The 20845-nt window shown below is 43.7% G+C and overlaps 1 protein-coding gene across 6 annotated transcripts; it reads left to right on the top strand.

Annotated features, from left to right (window-relative positions):
• Positions 1 to 1730: 1730 nt before the first annotated feature.
• On the top strand, positions 1731 to 20662 carry LOC109906778 (zinc finger protein 696). Of its 6 annotated transcripts, none has more exons than XR_004204973.1 (12): positions 1731 to 1973; positions 2688 to 2817; positions 3013 to 3186; positions 3466 to 3981; positions 4573 to 8847; positions 8947 to 9121; positions 9264 to 9486; positions 9723 to 11951; positions 13043 to 13205; positions 14796 to 14911; positions 15126 to 15269; positions 18694 to 20662. XR_004204973.1 is itself a non-coding variant. In XM_031802657.1 (5 exons), the coding sequence occupies exons 2-5, from the start codon at positions 13058 to 13060 to the stop codon at positions 19516 to 19518; spliced, it is 1233 nt and encodes a 410-aa protein (XP_031658517.1). In that variant the 5' UTR covers positions 10870 to 11951; positions 13043 to 13057; the 3' UTR covers positions 19519 to 20662. The 6 variants fall into 6 exon arrangements, 2 of the variants coding, with proteins under 2 accessions (XP_031658517.1, XP_031658512.1); XR_004204972.1 differs by having other exon boundaries at positions 1748 to 1973; positions 2678 to 2817; XR_004204970.1 differs by having other exon boundaries at positions 1732 to 1973; positions 2678 to 3186.
• Positions 20663 to 20845: the final 183 nt, after the last annotated feature.

Below are 20845 nucleotides of genomic sequence, written 5' to 3'. Positions count from 1 at the left end.
AGATCAATTGGATAAAACAATTCCTAAGAAGACCCACTTCTATGTGGAATTGTATTCCTCATCATGTATTCTCTACTTTTGGTGGCCTTAAGTTCATGTTGGTTTGAAATCATAATATTGACAAAATTCAAGTGAAACTCTCTGCTTTTCATCAGCAGGTTTTCTTGTCATGGTCCTTCATTTATAAGCATAATTTTTCTCCACACAGGTATTTTATATGGAATAATTAGGATATATTGTATAAAAATACTTCTTTGTTTTTAGAATATTGGTTCCGAAATAATATCCTATTGGTGAGCCAACTTGTAAATGCAGAGGGTTTTTTACTTAGTTATCAGGAATTCTTATCACTTTACAAGATCCCTGTAACACCTAAATTGTTTTAGATGCCATTCCCTCAGGTGTTGCTTTATTATTCAGGAACGTGTCAAGAACTGACCTTCAGAACCTACCTTCCATTAACCCTGTTGACTCATCAATAGGAAATATCTGTTTATCTTTTGGTCCATTCAACAACAGAGCGATACGAACCTTATGTCATGCCTTATTGATAATATCTGTTGGAAAAAAGTTTGGATGTTGCCACAAACATACCTACTTGTTTAACAAAATTAAGGAAGTTTCCTTTAAAATTGTTCATAAATATTATCTTGCCAACCACCATATGAAGAAGTTTAAGGAAAACATCAGCTCAAATTGTTCCTTTTGTAATGACCACCAAGAAACACTGTTGCATCTTATTTGGCATTGTATTTATGTAAGAAAACTGTGGCAAGACATCAGTAGATTTATATCTGAACACATTTATGAAGATCTCACACTATTGTGGAGAAATGTACTGCTTGGATTCTTTACCTGGATTCTTTACCTACTATAAGTTGAAACAATTTTATGTAATTAATTTCATTATTCTTTTGCCCAAATTTTATATTCACAAATATACATTTACAAACAAAACACCACATTTTATTACCTTACAAAAAAGAAATTGAACTATATTTTAAGACAATTAAATACTCTACTAACAAAAAAGCTGTTAGAATTATAAGTGTATGTTTGTCCCTTCAGGTCCTTGTGTAATGTGATGTTGTAACCCCCTAGCCCAATTGTCCATTGTATATTATTCATATATACTTGTGTTCGTCATGTACTTTCTGTAATGATTTGTTGTTAAGAGAAAAAAAAGATAACCATGCGGTATGGATGATGCGACGCAATCGTGGGGCCTATGGAAGCTTTTATTTTTTATTAACAACAAATCAATACATAAAGCACATGAGGGAACACAAGCATACATAGATTACAAACAATAGACAATCGAGCTAGGGGGTACAATATCACATTACAATTACACAAGGACCTTAAGGGACATGCATATACTTACAATTCTAACAGTTCTTTTGTTAGTAGAGCATTTAACCGTCTTAAAATACAATTCAATTTATTTTTGTAGGGTACGAAAATTTGGTGTTCTGTTTGTAAATGTACATTTGTGTATATGAAATTTGGCCAAAAGAATAATGAAATGAATTACATCAAAATGTTTCAGCTTAATTCGGGCCTATGGAGGCACGCAGAGGCCAAATTGAGCTCTTTTCCGCATCGCAGTGCGACTCTCAAAGATGTAATAATATGGATGGCGCCGTATAGCCCCGCGTTGACATGATTGGTTGACGGTAGGTGAGGGCGGGAGGTCCTGTATAAACACAAACTCACTTCCGTACTAACTTCTTTCACAACAGCTCTGCGAAGCATGAATGCCCTAATCTCTGCAGAGGCCAACTCAAATAGCAGATTTACCATGCAGCGCCTTTAAGGCTAAGCAGTGAATCATTGCATCTCAGGAAAAACTACAAGTCCCATTCTGCAACCTGGATGGTGTATGACGCCATGATCTCTGCAGCTCGTTTGTGTTGGCTTTTTGCGGAGCGAGAAACGACGCGGAGATGTCTGGGCTAAAGAAACCAACATAGGTAACGTTATAGATGTACACGTAGTGGTGTGATCATATGAGCAGTCATGCGGCGATACAAAGGCCGCTTGTGTGTAGTGCTGAGCGTTGCAAATGTTTTAAATCCACGCAATATAGGCCATTTGTATGCCTTTCATCAATGCCGTTTCTGAGCTGTCCAGTAGCCTAGCAGCAAGACATCCGAACAATTAAAAATGCTGGATGGACACCAGTTAGTTGTGAGCAATAACGTTCCTCATCATTATTTGGCTTGTTTAGTCGGCCCATTTGCGTAGCAGTAAAGTACCCCTGGCTGTAGGCTTGTTGGTTTTCTGTTCTAGCGCAATGTAAAATACCATTATTGTAGCCTATTACCCACCCCTCTTTGAGAGCATCTTTGTCATACAAATATCGTGTCTATTCATTTGCCTGCTAGCTGTCGATTTAATGCAGCAGCATGTAATGATTCCCATGGAATCAGACCCCAATAGGCTTAGCTTGGGTTGGCCCTTTTTTAAGGGCGTATACTCGCTTAGAATAAAGAGTCGGTTGCTTTACATGCACACAATGTTTCGGTGTCTTTTAATTTGTTTTTTTTCATAAATACTTTTGAACGTCTCTTTTGGACAGTGTTTTAGTGTGCAGTGTGTGATTTACTGTTTTCCACATCATTGTGTTTAACCTTAATGCAGATTTATTGTGTGTGTGTGTTGTTGAACTTCTCAGTTTTCTGCAGGGAATTCGTTTTACAGACATGGTTGAACCTCCAGTCGTGGCAGGAACCAAGTTGGTCATGGAGCGCTTGACACTGCCAGTTGAGACAGTTGAACAAACAGTAGAAGTTGAGGAACAACCAATACTTACAGGTGAACAATACATGGAAACGGATGAACAATACATGGAAACTTATGAACAACCAATGGAGACAGGGTTACAACCAGTGGCAACTGAAGAACAACCAATGAGTGAACTGCTACTTGTCACAGAAGAGGCTTCTGAGTGCGTCTCAGACCCCACGGCTTCTACAGAGATAATTCTTGAACTATCTGCTGTTCCTCTAGAGTCTGCTGCTCCTGAAGAGCGGGAACTGGGCCAACCTGAGGATGCACAGAAGGAGACCCATGTGGATGATGTGGCCGCTAGTGACAGAAAAAATATTCCCCCCAAGAAGAACAGAATGGAGCCACTCAAGATGGACATGTCTAGGCCACCAAAAATGGTGACGCCGCTCACATGTGAGTATTGAACTTCTTCTCTAGTAGTCTGCCGTGATTGGTTACCATGTAATACATTTTTGTATTTATCTTTCAAGGCTTTAGTATTGCAGACATCTCATAATTTCCCCTGTAGTGTTTTTAGGCTATTTATTTGTATTTCTTTCATAAGCAGTTTTAAGCTATTACGACAGTTCTTTTTTTTTTTGCTCTTATAGTAACCTCCATTGTGTGTTTTAATATAGGTTTGAAGCTGGGATACAAGTGTTCTGTCTGCTAATCCCTTCTCCCTCCCCCCAGCTTCCCAGATCTCTCTGCAGTGCCTGGAGTGTCACATCATCTTCAGCGACCACAAGAGCAAAGAGCGCCACCTCAAGCAGAGTCACCCGGCAGAGTATGAGCAATGCATGCTGGGGGATGCCCTGTTTGCCTGCTACGTCTGTGACCGCCAATTCACTAACTCCAGTGACCTCATGCTTCATCAGCGTGCACACACGGAAAAGACACCCTTCAAGTGCCCCATCTGTGGTGAGGCCTTCAGCCGTTCCTCTGAGCTCACCCTCCATAAGAAGCTTCACTTCGGCCTGTACGGATACACCTGCGCAGACTGTGGAAAACCCTGCAAGACACTCACCTTACTGAAGTATCACCGCCGCACACACACAGGGGAGAGGCCCTATGCGTGTAAGGAGTGTGGCAAGAGGTTTAGCATGTCCAAGGCCCTCCAGAAACACGCACTAGCGCATTCGCTGGAAGGAATGAAAGAAGTTGTAGGGATCACACCACCGATGACGGCACAGCTAAAGAAGAATAGTGGTGAGTACTGAAAAACATGTTTGTTTTCATGTCATACAACTACTGTGCTATAATGGGATGTGCAGTGAAATGCTAGTGATACACAGTGATTAAGCTAGTGATATACACTATACAGTGATTAAGCTAGTGATATACAGTGATTAAGCTTGTGATATACAGTGATTAAGCTAGTGATAATCACTATATAGTGATTACGCTAGTGATATACAGTGATTAAGCTAGTGATATACACTATACAGTGATTAAGCTAGTGATATACACTATACAGTGATTAAGCTAGTGATATACAGTGATTAAGCTAGTGATATACACTATATAGTGATTAAGCTAGTGATATATAGTGATTAAGCTTGATATACAGTGATTAAGCTTGTGATATACACTATACAGTGATTAAGCTAGTGATATACAGTGATTAGGCTTGTGATATAGTGATTAAGCTAGTGATATACACTATATAGTGATTAAGCTAGTGATATACAGTGATTAAGCTTGTGATATACACTATATAGTGATTAAGCTAGTGATTCTATGCAGAACCAAACCTTTTACACCAAGATGTAAACTTTAATATTTATTCTTTGTATCTAGGCACTGCAGTGGTAAAATTTTCCTGCTCCGTGTGCAAGGCAACCTTCAAGACTGCCAAGACACGGCTGCATCACATGAAACACAAGCACAACCTGTGTGTTACAGCATCCAGCAGCACCACACTAGCTGGCCAACAGGTGAAGCTAGGTCAGCCCATCATAACCCAGGTTCCTATGGGCCAGCAAACCTTTCTCCACATGGAACCCATTGGGCCCTTCCAGCAGGTGGAAAACATAGACACTGAACAAATCCGGAAACTAATAGAGTCTTTGGGGAACGTACGCAAAGTGAACCAGGTGGTGATACTGGGACAGGTGCCGCCACACGGTCAACCATTGGATCTACAGCGGCTACAGGGAAAGAGAGAGCATTTGCAACTCCGTTTTACTCAACCACAGTTTATAGAGCTGAAAAAGATTGGGGGTGGAGAGTTTAAGTTGATGGGATTGGAACAGGCAAAGCCACAATGTGAATCGCTGGAACCAATTATTACATTGGAACCTGTAATATCAGATGGACAAATGGAGACCCCGTTACTTTCACACACACAGGAAGTTGCATACGCTGTGCCAGCTGAGCATGCTGGATTAACACAAACACATGAAGGAGAGATGATTCCTCAGCAGTTACTTGGACAGACTGGTCAGACAGTTGAAGAAGAGAACACTATGATTCAGACTGTATCAGTGGAACAGGTGTTCTGTCACAGTGAAACAGTTGAGCTCGGGGAAACGACTGAACAAAGTCAAACTGTTGTGTTGGAAGTCACTCCTTCACTGTTACCAACTCTGGAATTGGAACAGACTCAAACTGGTCAACAAGGACCTATGTCTGCTTCCTCACTGCCAACATTTCTATTTGAACAGACTTCTGGACAGAATCAAAGGGTTCAGGAGGGTATGCGTGACGGGACAGACATATTTCCAACAGTGGCGTTAAAGCTGATGCCATTAAAAACTGACCAGCAGGAAGAACTCTCCACTTCCTCATTGGTACCAACAGTTAAGTTTGCACAAACTCCTCCTGGACAAACAAGCCAGGTAGGAGAGACAGCCACACAGATGGAGACATTGCAGTTAGAGCAGATCTATTCCAGTATTGGACAGACACAACAGACAGGAATAGGACAGCGAAGAGCAGTTGAGAAACCTCTTCTAGAAAACACAGAGAATGACCAGCAGCACATTTTGGAAAAGCCTTATGAAGGAAAGAAACAGACGGCACAAGAGCAGTTGCAGACACTGATAGATAAGTCTGTTTCTAACAACGCACTGAACAGCAGAGAGATGCCTCGCACGCAGACGTCAGAAATATTCCCTCCGCTGTCCGAGACAAAGGCACCACAGAGTTTACAACTGCCTGTGCATTTGATGTCAGTACAAGAATTTGTAAAAGTGAGGAAGAGAAAGCAACCGAAGAACTCTATAGTGCAAGGAAATATGCAACAGCAGACGGTTGAGTTGAAAGGGAAGCCTGCCAAACGACCAAGAGCAAAGAAAGCTCATCTTGTCGTGAAGTTTGGTCCTAAAGAAAAGCCTAAAAACCAGAAGAAGCTTCCACAACCATCTAAGCTGCTTCAGAAAGGAGACCAGATTCAGGATATGAAACAAATGTCTCTCGCAACTCTACCTGAAAAGAAATTGTCCTTAAAGGTTGGTAAAGAAAAAAAGGTCAAGAAGAAAACCGATATTTCCAAGTCAAAAATCAAATCCCCATCTATATTGTGTGAACCACATGTGCAGCAAGTCTTGCAGGTAGGCGAGCAGGTTCAGCAAGTGAAGCCGAGGAAGAAGAAAGTAAAAAAGCTAAAATATGTAATTAGTGAGACTTTTGAGCAGATTAGCGCTGAGCCGATTAGCGAGCAAGAGGTGATCGCTCCATCCAAGCCAAAAAAGAAAAAGCAGCAGACGATGGTGCAGGAGGACCAGCCTAAGAAAACAAAGGGGCAAAAGCTGTCAAAAACAGGGAGAAAGAAAAAGAAACCGAATGTGGAAGCAAGCCCAATATCAGAAGATATGCCCGGCCCTAAAATAAAGCAACAGTCTCTACTCCTACTGAAGGGTCACAAACAGCCCCAATTGAAAGTTTACAAATTAGATGCCTCAAAAGCCCCCCAAGGTCAAACAGATCTCCACAAAGACACCCATCCCATCCATAAGAAGAAAGGGCCAAAAAGCAAACAACTAAAAATGCTAGCTGCTGGAGGGAAAAAGAAAGTAGGGAGACCCAAAAAGAACCTCACAGCACTCTCTGTGTTGGCTCCTTTAAAGACTACGTCTCATTCTTCTGACGCATCTCTGACCAAGCCAAAAATCAGCAGGAAACGTACGGCCCAAAAAGTGGAGACCGAGGGGATCATCAGTGGCTCTCATTCCCGGCGAGCCCTTGAATGTAAGGACTGTGGTGAGAGGTTCTCTGACGTCTCGTCCCTCCAGGAGCACAAGGCAGCCCTCCATGCAGTGGAGAGCCCTGGTCTCACCTACACTAACGGCAACATCTTTGAGGGCGTTTCTAGGTCAGATCTAGGCCAGTCTCCACTAAAAGTGACAGAAGAGGTCATTGACAATTCATTGAGTCAAAACGCATTTGGAATGCAGGTAGCATCTGACTGGGATATGGAGGTGGAGATGAGAGAGGTAGGGTTGGGAGAAAGAGGTGAGCGAGTCTCTTTCCCAGCCCTAAACACTTCCCCCTCTCTGCCTCTGGCTGCTGCGCTTGTTGAAGGTGGACAGAAGGGAAGGGAGAAGAACATGCATAAAATTGCAGAGGGGATGGAATCATTTTCTCATATGGCCCCAAATTCAAATAAATCTTGCACCCCTCCACAAGTTCAATTCCCATATCTGGCCAAATCTGACAAGGTCCAACCCCTTCTGTTCGAGAGTCTTTCGCCTCCTCACCTCACACCCAGAGCCCCCCTCCACAGCTGTCACCAAACGGAGGACACTAAGTCAGAGAGTCAGGGCAGTATGAATGACACTGCCGATGCTCTCATACCTACCGTTTCTGGTTTTGAGCACCTAGGGCCTATTGAGGATGAAATTAAAAAGGAGTTGCTACTTGAGGTGGATTTGGTAACTGTTGGTGATGGGGACCAAAATGAGGGGGTACACCAGAGCTCACCTCATGAAGACAGTTCACCAAATGAGGGATCCAGCCTTCATGAAAACAACCGCACTCATGCACTACCTGCAAAAGCTCAGATTGGAAATGTGAATAGGACTGTAACAACACAAAATGTACAGACTGAATCCTGCCCCTCTGACCCACTGGAGATCAAGCAAGAAGAGGAGGAGATTATGGTGCAGAGGAGAGAAGTGGAAAAGAGGGGAGTGGGAAGAAAGAATTACACCAGGGGCAGGAAAAGAGGAGTTGGACGTGGGAGGAGAGGTTCAGCCACAAGGAAGGGTCTAGGAGGAGAGTGCATGAGAGAAATGGAACCAGAGAAAGAAACGGATGAATGTCAGGTAGTCTACCAGCTGTATTCACTCAATAATGATACTGAAATCAAGGATGAAGCAGACGTCACTACTCTCCATCCTGGTCAGTCATCTCCCATCAGTTTACAGACCGAGAACAGATCGATCTCTGAGCAAAACATGGTAACAGCTCCATGTCCATCTGGATCCTGCATCTCACCGCTTGAGGAGGACCCTGAGGACCAGGTAGTGTTTGAGCTAGAGTCAGTCACCACCAGTGTAGTGGAGGTGTTGAAGACCGAAGATGGAATGGTGATGAAGGGAGTAGCAGGGGACCAGGACGACAGGGACACTGGCCAATCCCCAGGCATCATACTGGAGAGGTTCCTCACCTCAAGGCAGAGCGAGGCAGCAGTGGGGGAGAATGGAGTGGTGCTCATGGCAGACTTGAGAGGTCAGGAGGTCAAGGTGGAGGAGAACACCTCCGATTTGGTTCCCTTGCCACACACCTCTCGTGCCAGACACACAGTGGAGCAGAGGGGGGTCAGGATGCATCTTGTGAAGCAGGAAAACAACCTGGTTTTGAATGATCCCCAGGTTAGTCAAGGTCAATCCCAATTGAATGTGGAGCAGAGCAGTACCAGGCAGTGCATATTCTACCCAGTGAAGGAGGAGCGGGAGCTTCTGGAGGAACCATCTCGAAGTGAGCAGGGGGTACCAGCGCTGGTGGAGCCTGGAGAGGCCAGACTCGACCATCCAGTGGAGACTCTATCCACTACCAACCCTGCAGTAGAGGAGTATGAGGTGAACAGGAGCACAGCAAAGTTTGGATCTGAGATAAATGAGTATGGAGAAGGTAAGATCTCAACATGAGTCATGTGTTGTAGCAATGTACACTTTCATAAGCAATCGTAAAGATGGCTGTAACTATCTAAGTGCTGTTTCTTTTTTACAGGTGAGCTGGACTTTGAGCAGCAAGAAACAGAGGAGCTTGTTGATTTCCTACTTCAGAATTCTGACGAAGTAGAGTCCGAGGTTGTTGAATGTTCTGACCCTGAGGCTGTAGTTATGGCCTGTTACCATGACAGCCAAAGCCATGCCTCACTGCATTCAAATTATATACCATACAAGTAAGTATTGTAATGTGCCTTTTACTCATCATGAATACACTGTACAATTTAATTCTAATGTTTCTACTTTGTCATGTACTGTATGTATCCTTAAGGACATGTCATGGTGTCAGTTTTGATGTAAATTGTTGTGCTCTCTCAGCTTGCCAACCACAGAAAGCCAGGCTCATTCAGGATCTATGGGAGGGTCCCAGACAGGGACTGGCTACAGGAAACCAATTGATTACTTCTCCAAGTATTTTGGTTGGGATGCTTGGTCTGAGATTGCCCGGTGCACAAATAAAGTGTCCAATCTGTCGAACCCAGTGACAGCAAAAGAGGTGGCCCAGTTTGTCGGAATCCACATTGCCATGGGAACATTGAAGGTATATAAATGAAAGTATTGGCGTATAACTTGAATCTTATCCCTATGGCGGCTAGTTTTATTGCATCTTCATCCTTACTACACTGAACGGGACATGTAAAGAACAAAGTAGATAGGCCTAGTGGGTCAAACTCATGCTAATCTCTGCACTTTTGAATGTCTACAGTCATTCTTATGCGCATACTTTCTAATGCTGCATAAACTAACATTGTCTTCAATGCCGTTCTCCTCTCCTAGTTCCCCAGTCTCAAGCTGTACTGGCAGGACTTCACCAGGGTGCCTCTGGTTGCTGACACCATGTCTGCCTCCCGCTTCTCCCAACTCTCCTGCAAACTGCAACTGGCATCTCCAGCGCCAGCAGGGGATCCCATGGACACCCAGGAAGCTGGACACAGTGGTAATCCAGACAGGCCTAAGGAGGGAGACACCACACGCAACCCACTCCGAGCTTTACACACCCCAGCTAATCCTACAGTTGGCACAACTAGAGGTGAACTGGATGGCAGCGGCCACACACTTACACGCGGCCACAGTCAAATACAAGCTCTTAGCTCCAAGTGTGTGTCTGCAAAATCCACAACACAGACATCCACAATCCCTCACAGCATTTGGCAGAGGTGTGGGGACATACCATCCAGCCAGGACTGTTTTAGTTTTAAAACTGACCCCCTTTGGCGGGTTAGACCGTTAATGGACCACGTTCGGGCCAGATACCTGATGCTGAAAAGAGAGGGTGACCATGGAGTCGATCAATACCCTCTCCCTTTGACGTGTAGAGCGGTCAACAACAAGCGGCCCTCCTTGCACAGCACTGTCTTAGTTAGATCTGACGGTCTGATCCTAGATTTCAACCTTAGTCTGGATCTCTCCAACAAAGAGACCACAGTTGAGAAAATGGTGCCCAAAGATGGGATGGTGTATCTCTGCAAGCAGGAGCTCTCTACCCCTGCCATGTTGGAGCACCTCCTTGGGTCTGGGGTGCATGGTGCGGGCAAGGTGGGAGGGGCCAAAGGACAGATGGGTGATGAGTTTGTTAGCTCTGACGGGCGGCTGATGCTACACAGGTACCATCTCGGCTTCATCCTCTCTACTGTAGGGAAGGCCCAGCAGAACATGGCATCGCTCATCGACAGCTTCGAGAAGGCCCAAAAGGCAGCCAGCCTCAATAGAGACTTACTGAATCTCTACCATTCCCCACTCTCAGCCTCGGCACCATCTAGCTGGCCACAGGCCGTTCTGTGGTACCTTACAGATCTGGCTCTGGTAAACTCATGGATGCAGTACAGGCAGGATCATGTTCCTCTGCCTGAGCCTCTGAACCTCATGGCATTCAGGCTAGAGGTCTCCAAGGCCTTGATCTTCTCCAGTGGCTCAGACACCCAGGACGCAGCCCCTCCGCACCCCCCTCAGAAATTACACTCCCCGGGCACAGCCCCAGATCCTGGCCTGTTACAGGATAGTCCTCTCCCTGACATGGCGATGCGGTACGACGGTTCGGGCCACTGGCCGGAGCAGCTTGGGGAGGGAGAAGGTGGCAGGTGCTGCTTCGGAGGCTGTGAGCGAATGTCTCGCGTACGATGCCTCAAGTGTTGCGTGTTTCTCTGTATCTCTCGTAACCACAACTGCTTCTTGAATTTCCACAGTCAAGGGAGTTTTTGAAGCTGATAATATTTGTTTTCCTTTTTAATTGGTGCATGTTTTATTTAATGCTATGTTTAGCTTTTTTTAAATTTATTTTAATTTTAGGTTAGAAGCTCTTATTTCATAATTTTTCCCCCTACACCATAGTTTTGAGTGCTTCTCTCTTTTCAGTATCAGCTTCAGTCCTGTGCAGGAAATTAAGAACTTGGTCACTTTTTAGCCTACTGTGTAAATGTAATCTTGATGTATGCAATGGCTTTTGTTGTATGAAATTACCTACAAAAGAAAATGTGAATAGAGAATTAATGATAATCATAAAGTCAATGTCTCTGAAACCAAGTGAAAATACATTTTGAAGATTTTTTTTGTTTGTAATTCTCATTTTTTTAAATTCTCATTCTGAACCTTGTTTTGTTGTTTACATGCCAATAAGCTTTTGCATGTGTTTTTGGCGTTCTTTGTAAATTGAATAATTGAGTTATTTAAACTGTTGGAGCAAATACATGTACGTTTTCTAACAGTTTGGGTTGTGAATTGTATTGGTCTGCCTGCTGCTACCTGCTAGTCTCAAGGTACATAATTCACCGGAGTTATTCATCTAGTCTTTAGCTACAAACCGCAAATTTAATTCGATTTACCAAATCAACCGCACCCAAGCACAGACAAACACGTGTCTGCATTTGCTCAGGTTTTTAGGGGAAAAGAGCATAGACGCGTTCAAAATTGATTTTTTTGTTTGTTGAAGACTCAAAATATTGCCCTTGTCACGTGACAAGGGTCAATTCAATTTCCACATTAACTTCACTGTACTGGAAGCGGTTTGAGGTAGGTGGCCAACGGCATGTTCGCTTGTGTACAATTCATGTTTAGCTGTAACGTTAGTTCGCTAATATAGTTTAAGACGTATGCATACATATTTACCATATCGTTATGGTGGGGCAGTTGGTTTCCGTGAACTAAACGTGTCCGTAATATGCTAAATTGTTATTTCTCCGTTTGAATTGTTAGCCTGCCAGCTAATGTAGCTAGCTAGGTTGTTATTCGAAATTGGTGTTCAGCATACCATTGAGGTATAAGACTAAGGTAAATACACCGTTGACTGTTAAACCGTTTAGCAAAAACCTAAAACGGACCCCTAACCAATTAAACATTTTAAAAAATCTTAACGGAAATATCGGTTTGGCGATCAGGCGTGTCGGTGTAGCCTTTAGCTAACGTTTGTCTAACAGGAGTTTCGCCAAGTCATATTTAGACAACTAACTTCACTTAGTATAAATGTAACATGTCTATCGTCATTGGCATACTGTATACATCTAGCCAAAGTATAACTAACGTTGCTTCACTTCGTGAAAATAAGTTGTTTCTGGGGAATCTCGCAATCCTTCTAATGACCGACTTGCGGTAGCTTGCTACCGTTAGCTGATACGGGCGTCATCACCGCTAGCTAACTTTAGGGCCTTGTTGGTTTGGGAGCCTATTTCAGCTAACGTTAGCGCCTTTAGCTGCTAGCTGTGCATGTTTTAACGTTATCTTGTGCTTACCTTATTGCAAACAAATTGTAATGCTAACAAATCAATTCATTGCGGGAACTTAGCTAGCTGTAGTTCATTAACGTTAGCTATGTAGTTAACTAGTCAAAAACTTAGTTCGCAACTAACATCGCGTTATCTAGTTAGCTGGCCAGCCATAAAATCAGTGAACCCGTTTCCTGTTCAGTCCAAATAAGGGGGATTTAATTGAGATACGCCTGTGCACAATACTTAGTTATTGTAAATGTCTGTCTTAACTTGTGTTATCTAGCTTGCAATGTGAGGATAACTATTATTAGCTATATTAAAGCCCACCTGGCTACATTACATATTAATTTACCACACTGGTTGGTTAACTCTACCATCCTTATGTTTAAACTTTTCAAGGACATCCAGTCTCCCATGATGGACTCAGACATACTGAATATAGAGGAAATAGTGATGGGGAAGGGGCCACCAGATCCCCCTGCAGAACTGACCACTGAGAAACCAGAACACTACAAACCCATTGCCTCCTTCAAAGCACCACCTCCACCCACCATTCAACCATGTGAGTTGGGTGGCAGTTTTTTCAACAATTTTTATTTAAAAAAAAAATTCAAATAAGTGTTTTTATGGCAGAAAAGTCAGTATACTTACAAGAGGTATGCAAACAGACAATGATAACATATGTTTTGGGGTACAACAAATGACAGATTATACAAAGACTTTAAAACATGCACACATTGGGTGTCAGTTACTCTACTGTTTAAAGTTTTTGTAATGACTCACAGATAGGGCTGTTACGGTGACCGTATTACCGACACACCGGCTGTCACGAGTCATGACTGCAGTCAAATTCCATGTGACTGTTTTGTCATGGTAATTAGGCTTCTCCAAGCTCTGATGGTCATTAGTAGCCAACCAAACCTGCTAACTGCATGGTACTCCGCATTCTATTGTCCCTCTTATCACTCTGACATCCATGCAAATGTTATTGAAAATCAAATCAAACTTTGAGAGCTCATGTTGCGCAACATTTCTATAGGCTATGCAATTGTGTGAGAAAACAGAGTGATGGTCTCTATTAAAAAGAGGATCCCATCAGCTTTCTATATGCTAGGCCTACTATATTTATTTCTCAACTTTTCTAATATTTAGCACATTGCTTTGCTTTACAACAGGAATATAGCCTACCTGGCAGGCATGAAAATGAACCACGGGAAAAGCATCCTCCGTTTGCTATTTAAGTGCCTAGATGACATGTATTTTTTTCCTCAGCTGCCCCTGTCTTGACAGGTGCATGATAATGGTCCATTCTAATTCAAAACAAATTTCACACATTATTTAGTATATTTAAAGACTAGATTAAATCACGAATAGTGTGATGGGTGACAATATTAGCATATCACTTGTGAATAATATAATCACTTGTGAATGATACCCAGGTTAAGACAAACAGTGCATGCTTTTTTAAACTTTTTAAAATCAGTCACAAACCTCATGTAGCCTACCCCACAGGCCTCAATGTTTTGATAAGGTTTGTATCATAACTAAAGTGGCCAAATAACTGCTTAAAATTAAGCACATTAATCCGCTTTACAACTGGTGTAGAGCACAACTGGCATAAATACGCAGTGTGTAATATCCTTTCTATTTTATTCAGCTATGTTCAATTGTATTCTTCATACTATAAAATAATGCCATGGAATTCTAAGCCAATTTTGTCTGCTAAATTAACTAGTGTAGCCCACAGCCATATGGCATAGCCAGATCAGGGCCTAAAAGAAGCACAACTGAGTATGCTATTCTGTTCTTCAGAACTAGACTAGATTTTCTTCATATCATGTTTCTTTAGACCTGTCTAAGAAATTGTGGTTTTGTGATATTACATGGATTTGCTGGACTTTATTTTCATGCAGACCTTTGGAACATCTACATCAGTGGCTTGTAGGCTTAGAAGACGAGATGCCAAATGTTTGTTAATTACTGAGACCTTCAGTTATTTGCTTGACAATCACTGTCTGACAAAATGTACTGACCGCCACAGCCCTACTCATAGACAAATACATATTTTCTTTGGTTTGAATTAAATCAATCTGGTAGGTAGGGAAGGCAATGCATTTTCAGCTGTCATATTGCTGACTCCCTCTTCTCACAGATCAGCATGAGAACCTGCAGTGTTTCCAGTGCTTCATCACCTTCTGTAACTCCAAAGCCAAGGAGAGGCACATGAAGAAGAGCCATCGTGAGGAGTACAAGCAGCAGCTCCAGCAGGTATGCTGCTACACAACCTGCCAATCAAAACACTTTCTAGAAGGCATTACCTACGGAAGCCCTGTTTTTACCCTAAACAGTCTTCTGTCATATTAAAAGCTTCAGACCAACATAACAATACTTATTTCCAGACTAGACCTGTGGTAATTTGCCCCCCCCCCCCCCCCCCCCCCATTTACCAAACGCGTTCATTAATTGTCTATTTTTTCCCCAGGGAGATACTCTGTTCACCTGCTATGTGTGTGACCGTACCTTTCCGTCCTCGGAGGAGCTGACCCAGCACCAGGGCTCACACAACAAGGAGGACAAGCCCTTCAAGTGTCCCCACTGCCAGGAGAGCTTCCGCACCTTCTCTGAGGTGAGTGTAGAACAGTGACACAGGTTCTGAGCTAAATATACACTGCTCAAAAAAATAAAGGGAACACTAAAATAACACATCCTAGATCTGAATGAATGAAATATTCTTATTAAATACTTTTTTCTTTACATAGTTGAATGTGCTGACAACAAAATCACACAAATGATCAATGGAAATCCAATTTATCAACCCATGGAGGTCTGGATTTGGAGTCATACTCAAAATTAAAGTGGAAAACCACACTACAGGCTGATCCAACTTTGATGTAATGTCCTTAAAACAAGTCAAAATGAGGCTCAGTAGTGTGTGTGGCCTCCACGTTCCTGTATGACCTCCCTACAATGCCTGGGCATGCTCCTGATGAGGTGGCGGATGGTCTCCTGAGGGATCTCCTCCCAGACCTGGACTAAAGCATCCGCCAACTCCTGGACAGTCTGTGGTGCAACGTGGCGTTGGTGGGTGGAGCGAGACATGATGTCCCAGATGTGCTCAATTGGATTCAGGTCTGGGGAACGGGCGGGCCAGTCCATAGCATCAATGCCTTCCTCTTGCAGGAACTGCTGACACACTCCAGCCACATGAGTTCTAGCATTGTCTTGCATTAGGAGGAACCCAGGGCCAACCGCACCAGCATGTGGTCTCACAAGGGGTCTGAGGATCTCATCTCTGTACCTAACGGCAGTCAGGCTACCTCTGGCGAGCACATGGAGGGCTGTGTGGCCCCCCAAAGAAATGCCACCCCACACCATGACTGACCCACTGCCAAACCGGTCATGCTGGAGGATGTTGCAGGCAGCAGAACGTTCTCCACGGCGTCTCCAGAATGTCACGTCTGTCACGTGCTCAGTGTGAACCTGCTTTCATCTGTGAAGAGCACAGGGCGCCAGTGCCGAATTTGCCAATCTTGGTGTTCTCTGGCAAATGAAAAACGTCCTGCACGGTGTTGGGCTGTAAGCACAACCCCCACCTGTGGACGTCGGGCCCTCATACCGCCCTCATGGAGTCTGTTTCTGACCGTTTGAGCAGACACATGCGGCAGGGTAGCCTAGTGGTTAGAGCGTTGGACTAGTAACCGGAAGGTTGCAAGTTCAAACCCCCGAGCTGACAAGGTACAAATCTGTCGTTCTGCCCCTGAACAGGCAGTTAACCCACTGTTCCTAGGCCGTCATTGAAAATAAGAATTTGTTCTTAACTGACTTGCCTAGTTAAATAAAGGTAAAATTTAAAAAAAATTGTGGCCTGCTGGAAGTCATTTTGCAGGGCTCTGGCAGTGTTCCTCCTTGCACAAAGGCGGAGGTAGCGGTCCTGCTGCTGGGTTGTTGCCCTCCTACGGCCTCCTCCACGTCTCCTGACGTACTGGCCTGTCTCCTGGTAGTGCCTCCATGCTCTGGACACTACGCTGACAGACACAGCAAACCTTCTTGCCACAGCTCGCATTGATTTGCCATCCTGGATGAGCTGCACTACCTGAGCCACTTGTGTGAGTTGTAGACTCCGTCTCATGCTACCACTAGAGTGAAAGCACCGGCAGCATTCAAAAGTGACCAAAACATCAGCAAGGAAGCATAGAAACTGATAAGTGGTCTGTGGTCCCCACCTGCAGAACCACTCCTTTATTGGGGGTGTCTTGCTAATTGCCTATAATTTCCACCTGTTGTCTATACCATTTGCACAACAGCATGTGAAATTTATTGTCAATCAGTGTTGCTTCCTAAGTGGACAGTTTGATTTCATAGAAGTGTGATTGACTTGGAGTTACATTGTGTTGTTTAAGTGTTCCCTTTATTTTTTTGAGCAGTGTATGTTTAGTGTGACAAGGTCTCGTCATCATAATAAATAAATAAACTTGTTTTATTGTCAGATGCACCAGATAGGTGCAGTGAAATGTGTTGTTTTACAGGGTCAGCCATAGTACAGAACCCCTGGAGAAAATAAGGGTTAAGGGCCTTGCTCAAGGGCATATTGTCAGTTTTCTCCTTGTCTGCTCGGGTATTTGAATCGGCAACCTTTTACTTACTGGCCCAACACTCTAACTGCCAGGCTACATTGACACTTGCCCAGGGCAATATTTTTTTTTCTTCTCAATCAAGCAGATTATAGAGTGAAATTGTTCAAATGGACAAGTAAAAAAATCACTGTTAGACTACTCTGATCAGACTTGGATAAAAGTGTCCTCCGGATGTGATGTGGTGTTCACTGTCCTCCCAATCTATGCAGAGTGCATCAGAGTATAATTATTGTAGTCCTGTGTTGACGGATATGAGGGGTCTTTCAATCATGCGGTCGCGAGATGCGTTTTTTTTTTTTTTTTTTAGCTCAAAGTGCACATTTTGTTGATTGCTACTTATTGAGTTATTTGCCCAGTTATAGCTAATTTTTGGTCAGCAATGAAAATCCTGGAAAATTCATAGTGCGTACATCGCCTGCATGTGTGTCAGTGGGCTGTTGCCGTAGAGAGAGACATTTGTGCAGCGGGTAAAATGACATACAACAGACTAATTGCCAATTCAAAACATTGTTTAGTTTGGCTGGTTCTCACTTGCTAACTATTTAGCTATTAGCATGTATCAATGTTCGATGTCCTAAAATAACTCCACTGCCATTCTTGTGTAACTGCAAATGGCCGACAGTTCAGTTGATACGGGTGCGCAGTGGATGAAACCAATGCTGCCTACTCCGGTTGTAATACTGTCTCGAGCTCAAAATTGGAATGGATTCTCCTCTATTCAATACTGGCCATGAAATACTGACAGTGTAAAAAATAGAATAGAATAGCCTAATTGACGAGTAACTCCTATGCTGTCAACATCTCCCCAGAACACTGAATATTTTAACCTTAAAAATAGTTAAACATCTTAGTTAGCTACTTCTCCCACCTCTCCCGCCATTTGATCCCTGGTACATTGAGTGAGGGAATTATTTTATAAAGATAACAAAAAGTATTTGGTTGTAATTGTAATGTTGCAGGGTGGCCAACTATCCTCCTGGAGAGCTACTTGATAGTGCAGGCTTTTGCTCCAGCCCTGTTTGAACACACCACATTGTAAAACATCAGCTGCTCAACAGGACCTTGACTGGTGTGTTTGACCAGGGTTGGATCATTAGCTTGCACACCCAGTAGCTCTCCAGATGGAGGGTTGATGGACCATGTTTTATACAGTAGCCTTTTATATCAGTGCAGTATTTTACTTTGTTGGGGTTATGTGCCTTTGCTCAAGGCCACTAGGAGGAGATGTAGTACATGGGATCAGAGACCAGCAGCCTTCTATTGTCAATACCAGTGATGATAATACATTTTATTTTGTGAAGTGGTTCCTTGCAACACAGTTTTCAGTCAACTTTTTGGACCATGGTGTTAATGTCAATCACTGGACTCTTCCCTCAGCCTTGACTCACGTGTCTGTTCACTCTCTGCCCCCCTCAGCTGACGACCCACAGGAGACAGGTCTGTCCAGAGAGGCAATTTGTGTGTAAGGACTGCAGTGAGACCTTCCGCAGCCCTGCCTTCCTTCGTACCCACCGCCTGGCCCAGCACCCCCGTCCAGAGGCTGAGGTGGAAGAGCCAGATGACCCTACCAAGACCCACCGCTGTGGGAAGTGTAACCGGGGCTTCGAGACAGAGTCTGAGCTAATAATGCACCAGGAGAACCACGCCGGTGACCAGCACTGCAATGGCAGCGCCTCGCCCGCCAAGAAGCGTGGACGGCCCTTTAAAGCAGAGGACTCAACGGTCGGAGGGAAGAAGAGAAAGAAGAAGGAAGAGGGCACAGAGGAGGCTGAGACTGGAAACAATGCAGAGGAGGCTGCAGCAGCTCCGGCTGAGACCAAGGGGAAAGCAGGAGGCGGTGGCAGACGGGGCCGTCCTAAAGCAGCAGTAGGCGAGGAGGCCAGAGAAGACGACAGTGAAGCCCCAGCAGAGGAGAAGAAACCTAAAGCGGCTCCCGCTCCACCCAAGCAACACCCCTGCCCTGAGTGTGAGCTCACGTTCCCTGCCCTGGCCCAGCTCCGCGCCCACAAGAAGGAAAAGCACATCCCACGTAAAGCCCACCCCTGCGAGGAGTGTGATGAGAGCTTTGCCCGTCCCGAGCAGCTAGAAGCCCACAAGAACCGGGCACACATCAAGGGGCGTTATGCCTGCCCTACCTGTGGCAAGAGCTTTGGCCGAGAGAGCAACCTGAAGGGCCACCAGCAGAGCAGCCACCCAGAGGAGGAGGACAAGCAAGAGGCAGCGGGCCGCAGCAAGAGATAATTCAGAATGGGGAAGGGGGGGATTTTCTGTAAAGTGATTGGGGGAGGGAGGACGAAGAATCAGGGATTTTTAAGAATTTGAATTTTGTCAAGGGTTTTTGTTGGTTTGAGGTTGGGTGTGAAATTTAGATCCTAAGTTTGAAGTGTTTCTAGAAAGTGAGAAAGACAGGTGAGGAATTCTTTGCAGGATTTTTAACAGGTGAGCTAAGGCATCCCACTGATAGTTCAGCATTTGCCATTTCTGGATTGTGTTAGGATGTTCAAGGCACACATCACACTTGGAGTGACTGACTTACTAACCAAAAGATGTAAGCTGTTAAATCCATCTGTTATACACCTGTCTTATCTGGACTAAGAACAACAATAATTAGTTTTGGGCATCATGTTTGTTCCATTTGATTAATATCTTTAAATGATTATCATGATAATGGAGTTACACCCCTAAAAAATAATGTAAAAACAGTATGTAAAATGCTTTTCATGCTGTCTGACAAATGGAGCTTTTCTTGTTTTATGATTTTTATATTGCTAAGTACGTGTTCTGTAGTAGCAGATGAAATGCAACAACCGTGCATTTTATAAAACCTGTTGGGGATATTTACTTTTTGAAAGAGCTTCTTGTGATAAGTGAACATGGATTGGAATGTTTGGGAATTACATAACGTCTCATAGAAATTGCATCTATTTATATATGGTTTCTGGTGCATTGTAATGCTGAACTGTTTCTAGTATGATTAATTTCTAAATTATACTGCTATTAAATGCGCAGGGTATAAAAAAGATCACTGTATTTATCCTCCTAAGTTAGTTTGGTTTAGGCCCAATGGTTCTTTGGTTTCATGCATGGATTTTAACATGTCATCCTAAACAATGGTTGTAATGAAGACTAATAGACTCAAATTAAGATAATCCTGCCACAAGCTACACCTTGTCACCTTTATTTTGGATTTGTTATACTTAATTTAAATGTCATAGATATTCTAATGAACTTTCCATAAATTATTTGCTTAAATTTTGGCATGATGACGAAATGACCAGAGGCCTGAATGGACGTGTTCTTGTTTTCATTATTCTCCCCATGTAACATGCCTGGACACTCTGCCAATATGTAATAAAGGTGCCCCAAGGGCTGCTACAGAATGACACATTTGTCTGTATGCCTTTCAATGTGTCCTTCATTCACCCCCCCATTTTCTATTAATTGTGCTTTGTGATGTCACCTGCTGTTGCCCAGCAGCTGTAACTACAGACAGATTGTCAATTAAATTCAGAATTAAAACATTCTAAAAGGTATTAAGTAGGCCCCCAAAAAAATCACTGACCATAGG

This window comes from Oncorhynchus kisutch, linkage group LG2 (genome assembly GCF_002021735.2).
Source record: "Oncorhynchus kisutch isolate 150728-3 linkage group LG2, Okis_V2, whole genome shotgun sequence".
NCBI classification, from domain to species: Eukaryota; Metazoa; Chordata; class Actinopteri; order Salmoniformes; family Salmonidae; genus Oncorhynchus; species Oncorhynchus kisutch.
The sequence above is the reverse complement of the archived record's forward strand: the minus strand, read 5'-3'. Positions and strand labels throughout refer to the sequence as shown.

Bases quoted from the DNA above. Each gene is read 5' to 3' on its own strand.
- LOC109906778 (XM_031802657.1), top strand. From the start codon at position 13,058: ATGATGGACTCAGACATACTGAATATAGAGGAAATAGTGATGGGGAAG. The intron at 13,206-14,795 runs GTGAGTTGGGTG...CTCTTCTCACAG, and splicing joins TCCACCCACCATTCAACCAT to ATCAGCATGAGAACCTGCAG. The intron at 14,912-15,125 runs GTATGCTGCTAC...TTTTTTCCCCAG, and splicing joins ACAAGCAGCAGCTCCAGCAG to GGAGATACTCTGTTCACCTG.